This window comes from Paroedura picta, chromosome 3 (genome assembly GCF_049243985.1).
Source record: "Paroedura picta isolate Pp20150507F chromosome 3, Ppicta_v3.0, whole genome shotgun sequence".
NCBI lineage: Eukaryota > Metazoa > Chordata > Lepidosauria > Squamata > Gekkonidae > Paroedura > Paroedura picta.
The window spans coordinates 80113169-80126227 of NC_135371.1; the positions used below are offsets into that span (position 1 = coordinate 80113169).

The 13059-nt window shown below is 42.2% G+C and overlaps 1 protein-coding gene across 2 annotated transcripts in view; it reads left to right on the forward strand.

The window, feature by feature from the left end:
- GLRA1 (glycine receptor alpha 1) overlaps positions 1–13059 on the forward strand; it is a 164423-nt gene that overhangs the window by 123534 nt on the left and 27830 nt on the right. For both annotated transcript variants that reach the window (XM_077326506.1, XM_077326507.1), the window contains exons 5-6: positions 10451–10533; positions 12489–12626. In XM_077326506.1, the coding sequence (XP_077182621.1) occupies positions 10451–10533; positions 12489–12626 (221 nt within the window). The remainder of the gene's footprint in view (positions 1–10450; positions 10534–12488; positions 12627–13059) is intronic.

Here is a 13059-nt window from a genome sequence, read left to right on the forward strand (position 1 = left end):
TGTAAAAAGAGGTTGAATAAGTGAGGAGCAAGGACGCAGCCTTGTTTGACTCCTCTCAGGATGGGGATTTGATTTGTTAAATGACCCTTTTCAGTAAATTTAACCTGACAGGTATTGTTGGAATGGAGGTTCATTAGAAGTAGTAATAGGCGCGAATCAATATTAAGATCTTGCAATTTTCTCCATAGTAAACACCTGGAGATAGAATCGAATGCACCCTTGAGGTCAATAAAAGCTACATAGAGTTTCCTCCTACCTGTATGAAGATATTTGTCTGCAAGAGAGTAGAGGGTTAAGCAGTGGTCTATAGTGGAACAGTTTTTAGTGAAGCCAATTTGTTCAGGACCTATTAGGTCATTTGAAGTCACCCAATCTAGGAGTTTAAGTTCTAGATGTTTGGCATACATTTTGCTGGCGATGGATAGAAGGCTAATAGGACGGTAGTTTTCTGGAGAGCTGGCACCACCTTTTTTATAGATAGGCACAATGATTGAGTTGAGCCAGGATTCAGGGAATATTCCCGATTGGTCGATAGCTGTAAAAAGGACAGCCAGGAGTTGTTTCCACCAGTTAGAGTTTAGTTTAAATAGTTCAGCTGGTAGACCAGCAGGCCCTGGAGATTTGCCTAGTTTTAGTTCTTGGATAAGGGTTTCAATTTCATCCAGACAGACAGGTGGCCAGCTAGGAAGAGAATCAGCAGAAGGTAAGCTGAGATGATTATTTTGGATTGGGGAGGGAGCAAAAAGTGTAGAAAAATAATTGTGCCATGTTTGGGAAGGGATAGAAGATTTAAATGGCCTGTTGCTTTCACCTAAGTAGTTTGCGATCGTTTTCCAAAAAGAGCTGCTGTTGTTAGATTTAAATGCTGCTAAAAGATGGTCCCATTTTGCCTGATAGTAAGAGCGCTTCTTAGTGTTTATTAGAGATTCATATTGTCTTTTTTGGAGTGTATAGTTTTCTAACAAAGTGGGGTCTTTGGACAGACGAGCTTCATGGAATGACTTCCTCAGAGCAGCCTTTGCACCAAGGCAATCATTATCAAACCAAGAGGAGGGTTGAGTTGTAATAGATCTTAGAGGTAGGGCCTTAGTTCTGCAGGCCAAAGCAATTTGGTCAAATGTTCTTAGAATCTCAGAGGGGGAGCCAGTTCTAGTGATATTCTGTTTTAGGTTAGTCATCTGAGCAGAGTTAAGGAATAGAGTGAGTTCACTGCCAACTTTAGGTGACCATCTAATTCTATTAAGGAACATAGTGTTTTCCGGGGGGGAGAGTTGAGCTTGGTCTGGAGTAACATTATAAAGGGTTTGGAATGAGAGCTGGAGTGGTAGATGGTCGCTTTCGGTATGTGAGCCTATTGACAGAGAATATACTGATGCAAAAAGATTGAAAGAACATAAGCTATAGTCAAGTACACTCCTACCACGGGTTGTGCAAAAAGTGAAGTCCTTTGATGTCCTAATACAACACCCTCTACCGAAGGTCAGAAGATGTTGGCAGGGTAATTAACCCAGCAATGGTGCACAACCTGATTAAAGTGTAATGATAAAGGCTTATTTAGGAATTTATATTCTTTTTTTTAATATAATTTTATTATTTATTATTATATAAAGCATTTACAGAAAGTAAAAGAGAAAAAGCGACCAGCTGATATGGTTTGCCATCCTCTTTTAACATACATATTCAGTTCCCATCACATATTATTCCTAATCTAGAAGTTTTTACCATCTTTCTTAACGAAATAATTGTTAATACATCTGAGAGTATTATAACAGATTATACTCTCATATGTATTAACAATTATTTCGTTAAGAAAGATGGTAAAAACTTCTAGATTAGGAATAATATGTGATGGGAACTGAATATGTATGTTAAAAGAGGATGGCAAACCATATCAGCTGGTCGCGAGTATATTCTATTATTATCTTAGGTGATATAAAGTCAGTCCCCTTCATATATTGGCCCTGACCTAAGAGTTACTGCTGCTGTCTTGTTAATACATATGAAGTATAGTTTACCATCCTCTTTTAGCATACATATTAGCATACATATTCAGTTCCCATCACATATTGATCCTGATCTAGAAGTTATTACCATCTTTCTTAGCAGAGTAATTGTTGATACATATGAGAGTATAATCTATTATAAGAATATATTCTATTATTGTCTTAGGTAATATAAAGTCAGTTCCCTTCATATATTGGCCCTGACCTATGAGTTACTGCTGCTGTCTTTCCCACAGGAAACCAAGAGAGTGCTCCACTGTTCATCACATTCTTCAGGTGGTCGCAGAAAATGAAATTATATTCTTTTCCATGTCGCCTGATGGTTCCTGCATAGAGTATTTCTGGTTGCCTTTCTGTCAGGGCCAAAGAAGTCTCTTGCTTGATTCTTGCTTGCAGTCGCCTTTAAGTAGGCTCTGTATACTTTGTCAATCCGGATCTCTTCCTCTAGTCGCACAGAGATATCTCCTGATAGCTTCCTGCGTGCTGTTGCCTTGGAATAGACTCTGTTTATTTTGTTGATCCAAATCACTTCCTGCTCTAAATAGACTTCCAGGTTTCTGGTGCTTTCCTTCCTTAAATCTGTTTTCCCAAGTTCTTCCAAGGTGCTTTTGATTTTAACGTCCCTAGCTCTCTCCCCCTCCTGTTGATTAACTTCCAGACATTGAATTCTTGTTTGATGTATTGTTGGCTGAGTTGTGTTTTCATCAGCTGTTTTTTTCAAACCGTCGGTTCTGTCTAAGAGCTCTTTCTTAGTCTTTTGGATTTCCTTTTCTACCTTGTTGACTGCTTTCAGTATCTTTGAGTTCCCTTCGCATAACAAATGGAAAAGCTGTGCCTTAGTTAATTTTTCCATAGTTCTAGGCAGTCGCAGATTATAAACAGAAAGTCTCGTGAAGTCTCGCGGGAGCTTGAGCGATCCAAAATTATCAGTTTGTCGATCTCCGTATCAAGTCAGCGTCCCCAACTGAACTCTCTCCAACAAATCTTTAAAGTCTCTCTTTTCTTTAAGCTCTCTCTTTGTTTGATTAATGAGAGTATTTAGCTGGGAGCCTCCCACTCAACGAAATGATTCACTTGTAAATTGGTTGAGGAGGGGGGGGAAGAGCTTGTGGGGGAAAAAAAGGAAAAACCAGAAAACTCACAGTCTTTACTGTTGCAGACTCCGGCTCCTGTCAGTCTGGTAAAAGATGATTTGGGAAGAATGTAGGGTCAGCTGGTCGTTTCAAGCTTAGAATGTTATTTATGACAAGGGCGCCATCATGACCTTGAGCACATGCCGCGGCGATCCAGAGAACTCAGTCTCCACGGATCTGAAGGACCCTCAGGATGCCGTTCCCGGTTCCTGGGGCGACCGGTGAGCAAGATTTGCGTATCTGCTCAGGTCTGCCAGGTGCATTTGCTCCTGACCCTCAGCATGGCTTAAGAGCCCGGCACAAGCCCGGCTAGTACGGCACCATCTTCAGTCGAAAGCCAGGAATTTATATTCTTGATAGGAAAGTGGAGAGAGAGAGAGAGAGATTCCTAACTACAGCAGAGTCTGCATTTACTTTTTTTATTCCATTGTCAATCCTGTTGAATTCAGATTGCTTTGAACTCGGGTCTTCCTCTTCCCCCCCCCCTCCCCATTGAAACAGGAAAGTCTTCTACACATGGTTAGGGAGGCTCAGAAGAGGGGGGGAGGCAAATGGAGATTCTTTCTTTGCTTTATTGAAGGGGGGGAGAGGATCCAAGAAGTCAGAGGAGAGAGGAAAAAAATCCTTTCTTTTCTAGAAGGGGGGGGGAACGAAGAAGGCACACAAAAAAATCCAAGGCCGACAGAAGTTGAGAGAAATTCTCCTTTGAGGCAGGATTGTCACATGACCACCTGTACCCAATCACGGGTCCTCTACCACGGAGGAGAGCCCAGATTCAAAACAATGCGATTTTCTGAATATATTCAGGATTAAAAGCGGTCTCAGATATGGCACAATAAAGGTAGGGTCACTCCGGATCAATCCTTCTTGCTGCAGAAGGAAAATTTAAATCGCCCAAAATCCAAACGGAAATCGCATTCTGTGTAGAGGGCAGGGACTGAATCGATCTGGGGTTGGAATAAAAGCTCCGTGCAGTTTACACCTACATCTCTAGATGGGAGGAAGGTCAGACTGAGTGTGGTACTGCTGAGAAGAAGGAGGAAATTGTCTTGAGAGTAGCAATGTGGAGACAGACAAGGAATGATACTTAAAAGGAGAGAAAGTGCTGAGCACATTATCCTATCTAATTGTCTACTTGCTGCCCCACCAGCAGGGTCTTCTTCTTTATAGACTAGACATTGTGTTTTCCAATGGAAGGTGCTCTACCAACCAGGTGGAAGGCCTTCTAGAGTTCATGACATAGAAATCAAATAGTGTTCTCACTGCCGAAGACTTCTGACTTAAATATAACTCCCCCAAATAAACCAAGTTTTCTGTCTCTTGACCCAGTTTCCAGAAGTCCCCATCCTTGTGGAAAAGTTCCCTCCCCTTTGAAACCTGCCTCCCCCCCACCCCCCATTGCAATGGCAACCAGTGAAACAGGCTATCCTGCAGCCACCCTATTCTGCTGAAGTCATACATAAAAATACGGGCAGAAATTGCTCATCACTCATCTCTCAGCAACAATGTTCTTCACCTTTAAATGAACATTAGTGGACTACTTGGATCTGAATCTTTGTGCAGTATGTTGGGAGACTGTTAGAGTCCTTGATATGGATTTGTACGTGTACTGACCGATACTCCTGTAAGGGCTTATGTGGCATAGAAAATAGTGATCAGCTCCACCCTTTAGGGGAGCCATTTTGTACCCCCCCCCCAGATGAGCTTTTTAAACCACGTTCCAGTTGCTTCATCCCCCCCAAAAGGTACCTCTCACCTTTTCTGGGCTGTATTACAATAAGCATCCTTAGATGTTTATACAAAACAAGACACATCTAGCCTGGGTTTACTTGTTATATTTATTATTTTATTTTCATATCTATATATCGCTGCTCTCCAATTGAGCTTTCGGTCAAGCCAGCTTGGTGTAGTGGTTAGGAGTGCAGACTTCTAATCTGGTGAGCCGGGTTCAATTCTGCACTCCTCCACATGCAGCCAGCTGGGTGACCTTGGGCTTGCCACGGCACTGATAAAGCTGTTCTGACCGAGCAGTGATATCAGGGCTCTCTCAGCCTCACCTACCTTACAGGGTGGGTGTCTGTTGTGGGGAGAGGAAAGGGAAGGCGAATCTAAGCCACTTTAATACTTCTTTGGGTAGAGAAAAGCAGCATATAAGAACCAACTTCTTCCTCTTCCTCAATGACACTCTAAGAGTTTTCTAGGAGTTCTCAGGGCCATCAACTGGGGGGGTGGGGGAGAGACACTGGAGAGAGGAGTCCCAGAGCAGGTCAGCTGGAAAGCCCCTGAAGCCAGTGTCATGCTGCTACCAGAATGCATCTGGTTTACTTTCTTTTATTTATTACTTAAATTTATATACGGCCAATCCCAGCAAGCTGGCTCACAGTGTTTCACAGCAAAAAATCAAATTAAACATCAGTCTAAAACATCCTACGATACAATCGTTAATACTCCAAAATTATACAATTAAGATAGCGATAGTACAATAACAAATTCCTTCCCCAACGACTCATAGCCATGGTTTCTAGCGTGGTTCCAATCATAGTGCTCTTGATGGAAGATCAGGGATAGATTACCATCATCTGGGTTTAGTATAATAAAGGAACCAGGGGGAGGGGACTTGATCTAATACCCCAGGACCTCAGCCCAGCCTCAACCTATGATTTTGTCTAAAATGGTATTGTCTACTGTAAAATAACTTCAATGAGGTATTATAGGATTTTACACCAAAGTACCTTAAAAAATTGGTACAGTTCTGCTGTGCAGAGCAACTATGACACAGTCTCATCCCCTTTTCTGCTACCACTCAAGAATTTGTGAGAGTGAATATGGTTTGTTGTTTGCTGCACGTGGGCATCTGACATCCCTGATCAGTTGTTGCATATAATATAACTATGTACCACAGAAAACCACAGGTGGAAGTGTGCAGATTTTGAATGTTCTATTTAACAATGATTTTCAAGCACACAAAATAAACATGCCAAGAGGAAGGCCTAGGATTTTCCTGAATATACTGATTTTGTATGTACTGAGATAATAATTATGAAGGGTGTGCATAAGCATTAAACACTAGAAGAAATTGCAGGAAAATGTGGAATAACAATAGAGCCTTTGGTGCATGGTTACTGCAGATGAATAAATTACTATGATTTTGTCTAAAATGGTTTTGTCTACTGTAAAATAACTCCAGTAAGGTATTACAGGATTTTATACCAAACTACCTTAATTTTTTTTAATGGCTGAGGCTGATTCTTGAGCTGCAGGGATGAGAAATGAATGGAGTGCGTGGCAGATTGTATGTCAGAAATAACTGCTGAGGATTTTGAAGCCAAAGAGAGGTAGAGGCAGATAAAATTATGGCTGAAAGTGAAACATCTTGGTATGCTTGCACTCTCTCTGGGATCCAATCAGGGTGGTATACCGGCTGCCTTGATAAAGGATCTCTTGGCCGCTACTTATGCCCTGATTTTATGTAAGTAAATAGCTGGAGTCTTTATTGCTCTCTTATTCAAAGGAAACTAACCATGGAGGCTATTGGCCGCCGATGCAAAATCAGCTGTGCTGATCCATTCCCCATAGTTATCCCACCAGGTTAATAGAATCATAGAATCATAGAGTTGGAAGGTACCTGCTGGGTCATCTAGTCCAACCCCCTGCACTATGCAGGAAACTCACAACCCTATCGCTCATCCACTGTAACCTGACACCCTCTTAAGCCTTCACAGAATCAGCCTCTCTGTCAGATGGCTATCCAGCCTCTGTTTAAAAATTTCCAAAGATGGAGAACCCACCACCTCCCGAGGAAGCCAGTTCCACTGAGAAACCGCTCTGTCAGGAACTTCTTCCTGATGTTTAGACAGAATTTCATTTGAATTAATTTCATCCCATTGGTCCATCCCTTGGGGGCAAGAGAGAACAACTCTGCCCCATCCTCTATATGGCACCCTTTTAAATACTTGAAGATGGCTATCAGCTCCCCTCTCAGTCATCTCCTCTCCAAGCTAAACAGCCCAAGCCCCCCCAACTTTTCCTCATACATCTTGGTCTCCAAACCCCTCACCATCTTTGTTGCCTTCCTTGGACACGCTCCAGTTTGTCTACACCCTTCTGCAACTGTGATGGCCAAAACTGAACACAGTTCTCCAAGTGAAGCTGAACCAGAGCACAGTAACGCGGTACCATCGCCTCCCGTGATACTCCATTTGATAAAGCCCCAAATCCCATTTGCCTTTTTAGCCAACGAGTCACACGGTTGACTCATGTTCAATGTATGGTCTACTAAGACTCCTATATCCCTTTTGCACATACTACTGCCAAGACAAGTCTCCCCCCTCCTATATTGGTGTAGATGGTTTTTCCTACCTAAATATAGAGCTTTACATTTGTCCCTATTGAATTTCATTTTATTCAGTTTAGACCAGTTCTCGAGCCTATCAAAATTATCCTGTATTCTGATTCTGTCTTCTGTTGTGTTTGCTACTGCTTCAAGTTTAGTATCATATGCAAATTTAATAAGTATCCTCTCTAATCCCTCATCTAAATCATTTATAAATATGTTGACCAACCCAGGTCCCAGGACAGATCCCTGAGGCACTCCACTTGTCACTCTTCTCCAAGAGGATGTTGAATCTCTGAATCTCTATCCATTCTTTTTGACACTTGTTAGAGAACAGGTGAGATGCCAAATGATTGGAGCTGGGCAAATATTGTCCCCATCTTCCAGAAAGGGAAAAAGGAGGATCTGGGGAACTAATGACCTGTCAGCTTGACATCTGTAGCTGGCAAAATTTTGGAACAAATCATCAAACACTCAGTCCTTGAGGAGCTGGGACCGACAGCTGTGATTTCTAAAACTCAGCACAGATTTCACAAGAACAAGTCATGTCAGACCAACCTTATCTCTTTGTGCAAGAAAATAACTACCTTGCTGGATCAGGAGAATGCTGTAGACAGATTTCAGTAAGGTTTTCTATAAGGTTCTGCATGATATTCTTGTTGACAAGCTGGTAAAATGTGGTATGTATCCTTATTCTGTCAGGTGGATCAATAATACAGTTCTGGAGGCCTCACTTCAAGAAGGACGTAGATAAAATTGAAAGGGTACAGAGGAGAGCGACGAAGATGATCTGGGGCCAAGGGATCAAGCCCTATGAAGATAGGTTGAGGGACTTGGGAATGTTCAGCCTGGAGAAAAGGAGGTTGAGCGGGGACATGATAGCCCTCTTTAAGTATTTGAAAGGTTGTCACTTGGAGGAGGGCAGGATGCTGTTTCTGTTGGCTGCAGAGGAGAGGACATGCAGTAATGGGTTTAAACTTCAAGTACAACGATATAGGCTAGATATCAGGAAAAAAATTTTCACAGTCAGAGTAGTTCAGCAGTGGAATAGGCTGCCTAAGGAGGTGGTGAACTCCCCCTCACTGGCAGTCTTCAAGCAAAGGTTGGATACACACTTTTCTTGGATGCTTTAGGATGCTTAGGGCTGATCCTGTGTTGAGCAGGGGGTTGGACTAGATGGCCTGTATGGCCCCTTCCAACTCTATGATTCTATGATTCTATAACTGGTTGACAGATCATACCCAAAGGGTACTTGTAAATGGTTACATCTGCAAGTTCTTCTGGTACACTTGGATGCAATTCATCTCGCCCAGAAGACTAGGTGTTTGTGCACTGCCCCCACAGTGATCCTAGGCCACCATTCCCATCCCCCCATGTTATACGCTGGTAACTGAAATAACAGCGTCCTCCCAGGCAGCCAATTGTAGCATTGCCTTCTGAAAAGTTCTTGAAAGCTGATCTTGCTCTGGCAGCTTGTAGGACATCAACAGTTTGACTGAGGGATTTTGATCTTTTCCCCCCTTCTTTTCCTAATCCTTTTTTCCAAACTATTGTTTTGGTTTCTGTGGGTGGGGTGGGTTTTGGGCTTTGGGCTTTATTTTTTCTTTCTCCTAGTGTTTCTTTATTCTTTTATCTGAGGGGCAGCATTGTTTGCCTTTTCTTCTTGGGGTTGTGTTTCTTTTAAAATTTGATTTTTACAGTTCTTTCAGTTTTCAGTTTTATAGTTCTTTATTTCAGTGTTTTGTTCTGGGGGGGGGGCACTGTAGCTGTAGTTAGAGTAATCCATCCTCCCAGTTTGGTAGCTGTTGTACTTGTTGTAGTAGGTTGCAAACTTCGGGTACTGTTGTTCTGCTCTTCTTTGCTGGCCTGATGGGCACTCTTTGGTTCTCCTGCCAGAGCTGTTCTCACAGAGCAGTTCTGTCAGTGCTCTCTCAGGGTGTCTGACATCAAGAGAGTAAGGGAAGGTGATCTTAAGCCACTTTGAGACTCCCACATTGCCCTTACCTTTTATTACTACCACTCCCGCAGAGTGGTTTACAGATGATTCTATGATTATAGTCCTGCACTTCACTCAATCTTTTGGCTTGAACTGTCAGGGAAGAGCCAACAGCCAAGAGTCCGTTAGCTCTTGCATTTTGACAGAATCTTCTGGCTTGATCTAGAGTCCAAGACTCCTTTGATTTTTATAATATTGCCTCTGGCAAGCAAGAGCCTTTTATAGCACAAAGGCCCACTCAGCAGATGGCAGAGCTAGCAGGCAGCTCCCAGCTCCAAGTGTTGATGCCTCTGGGAAGCAGGAGCCTTTTATAGCACAAAGGCCCACTCAGTAGAGGGTGGAGTTAGCAGTCAGCTCCTGAGTCAGCTCCTGAAATCCATTTCCTCCTTCTCCCAACTCCCAGCTCCAAGTGTAAGCTGTTTGTAAGCTGCTTTGAGATTCCTTCAGGTAGTGAAAAGTCAGCTGTAAAAACATCCAGTTCTTCATCTTTTGGGAACCAAGTAATTCCTGCCATGCCCCTGGCACAGCGACTTGCATGGGTGTTGCTCCACAGTGTTCCCATGCTGGTGCTTGGCTGGGATGCAGCAACTCTTGGGCCTTCTGTTGATGGCTGTGAAGATATGCTGGTGTTGGGGATTATCTGCTCCATGTGCACTTTCAGAGCCCCTCCTCCCCCAGGATTGCACTGTAACAAGCTGAACCTTTGCATGTTTCCTTAGATGTAAGTTCCAGGATGTTCAGAAAATCTTACTCCCAGGTAAAAAGGTACAGGATTGCAATTTATAGCAGCTGAAACTCCCACTGTAATACCTTGTCGCTCAGAGAAAGAGCACCAACTTCAAGAGATAGTGTCTTCTATATAACTTTCCCACATCTATGATAATTATTCTCCCTTGTATAAACCTCAGTGAAGTTGCTGCTGTCCTGATGGCTTGAATGTAATTTGTCAGATATATCTAAATCACCTTCTCTATTTACTTTTCAGGATCACCCTGACACTGGCTTGCCCAATGGATCTGAAGAACTTTCCCATGGATGTCCAGACATGTATCATGCAGTTAGAGAGCTGTGAGTCCTGAAAGTTTCCTTTGTAAAAAAAAATAATAACCCCAAATACCTGTTCCTAACAAATACAGAAACACACATGTTCATTGTATCATCTGTTCAGCTCTTAACTAAATCCTCCAATTATGGAAGAGAAACTAAAGGAGGAAATGAAGAGATAAAGCATCAGAACAGCCTGTGTGTCATATGCAAGTTTTCATATTCTTTTGATCAAACTCCTGGTTGATGCTGTCCAACTTAAATTTAACTTCCCTCAACAGATTCTCCCTGCAGAAGACTCTGAGGTGGAAAAAATGTGTTTAAAGAAGACTATAAATAATTAATCATTTATCATTCCCCCATCTAATCCATCAATAACAGTAACAGTAGCAGTAATAATATGTATAGAAACTTTACAGAGAACAAAAAGATAGGTGCTTGCCTTAAAGAACCTGCCATCTAAAATTTAACTCTAGAAAAACAATAAAAAGTATGGGAGGGAACTGGTGAAATAGGGAAAGAATATGCATTCATTCTGTTTATATATTCTTAGACAAATAGGGTAAGCCTAAGGGGGTCTATGCATAAGTAGCTCCAACTTTATTTCAAGGGGCTTACTCACTGGAATACATGCTTTGTTGCAGCCCTAGTTTTAGTAGAAGAAAACTAAGGAGTCTTGCCAAGGACATCATGGGAAAAGGAGATCTGAAGGACCTGAGAGAGAAGACATTACACAGTTGTTTTGACAGGTGGTTTTATGGGCTTAAGGGGCAGCAAGGGAACAAGAATACAGGAGAAAGCAGACCTTCAAATAACTGAAATGGTGGAGCTGTATGGGTGAAGGTCACAGGTGTCACTGTCATTTTTTGGGTGGCATGTTAGTGAATATTAAAGGACTAACCCCCATTTCATTATGCCCCATCACCAGGTAAAGTTAAATAACAGAGACCAAAATTTTGACAATGAACTGGCCTGGCATATTGGTCTTCTGTAATGCTCTGGATCTTAGCCACATATGAGGTAAATAATTAATGATGTTTACACCTGCCACTGGTGTGCTGTGGAGACATTCTTCCCTGGCTGGGTAGTTAACCCATTATATCCTTGTCTACTCATATATACCAAGAAAGAGTCCAGACGTAAAAAACCCAAAACTTTATTTCCCTGTAGGGAAAAATAGAGATTTCAGTGAACACAAATAAACTGTATATAATTGTAGCTCGGGGGGAGGGACTTAACCAGAAAAAAACAGTTTCACTGTATAGGATAAGTTGTTATAGAGACGGAGTCAGCCAGAAACTTCCAGTTTATCAGATGAGGGTTAGACAAATTCCTCTCAGGTTTTCCAACCTAGTTTATGATTTCTGGAACTTATTCCACAAGCCTCAGATCTGCTCCTCAGAGTTCTAAAGAGAGGAGTACTGAATTTGACAGCTTACAGACCAATGGGTGCCCCTCCAGGCCACTAAACTCAATCTGCTTCTTCCTGATGAGACTATGATTTAGCTACATCTAACCTGCCTATCAGAATGTCTAACCAAGATGTTGGTTCAAGGCTCCTGTTCTTCCACCTGTAAACTCTCCCTCCCTTCTCTATCTGAGATTTCTGAAGGCTCTGATTGGCTATTTCTGAGTTCTCCATTGTACCAGCAGTATGCAAAGGGAACTGGCTGATAAGGGATGGAATTAGACCTGTTTGTCACACCAAGGTTCTCATTTTACAGCTCTGGGCTAGTCTTTGCAGAATGCTGTTCCCCTCTATCTATTTAAGTGCCTTGAATGCTACTAGTTTTTCCTCTAGTGCAAGGATTTTACCTGTGTTCCCCTCTACAAAGCAGTCCCATCACAACTCATGGCTTTTGCCCACATAGGCCCCATGATGCTCAGCATAACCTTTAAGAGGTAAAATAGGGCTGATAGAATCCACCCCAATGTATGTGATGGCATCTCTTTTGTATGTGTTCCCGTGCTTTTCACAGTTGGCTACACAATGAACGATCTGATATTTGAGTGGCAAGAGAATGGAGCTGTGCAGGTTGCTGATGGGTTAACTTTGCCTCAGTTCATCCTCAAGGAAGAAAAAGACTTGCGCTACTGCACTAAGCATTACAATACAGGTCAGTAATTGCAGAGATATGTTAATCATTTACTTGTAATAATAATCAACTGATCAGAATTCTGTCTCCGTACATTTTATTGGGCATTTCTCTTCAATTACAAACCAAGACCGTTCAACCTGTTTGATGAGCCTTCTAATTGAAAACAGAGTTAGCCAGACTATTAGAGGAGATCAAAATGTAATGTAGAACAACTTTTTTATGAATAGATGTAAAAATTAAGCTGCATGTCATAAGAACCTCAGAGCTGCTGCTGTTGTGGGAGATTTCTCCTTCCTTTCCAGCAGCACAGCATGGCATCATCACATTCATTTCACCTGCTTCCAATGATGCTGAGAGAAGGACCAGGTAGTACGCCATGGGATGAAACCCCATTCTAATAACAGTAAGCCAGAAGTGGGGAGAAAGAGATACAAAGCAGGTAACAGCACCT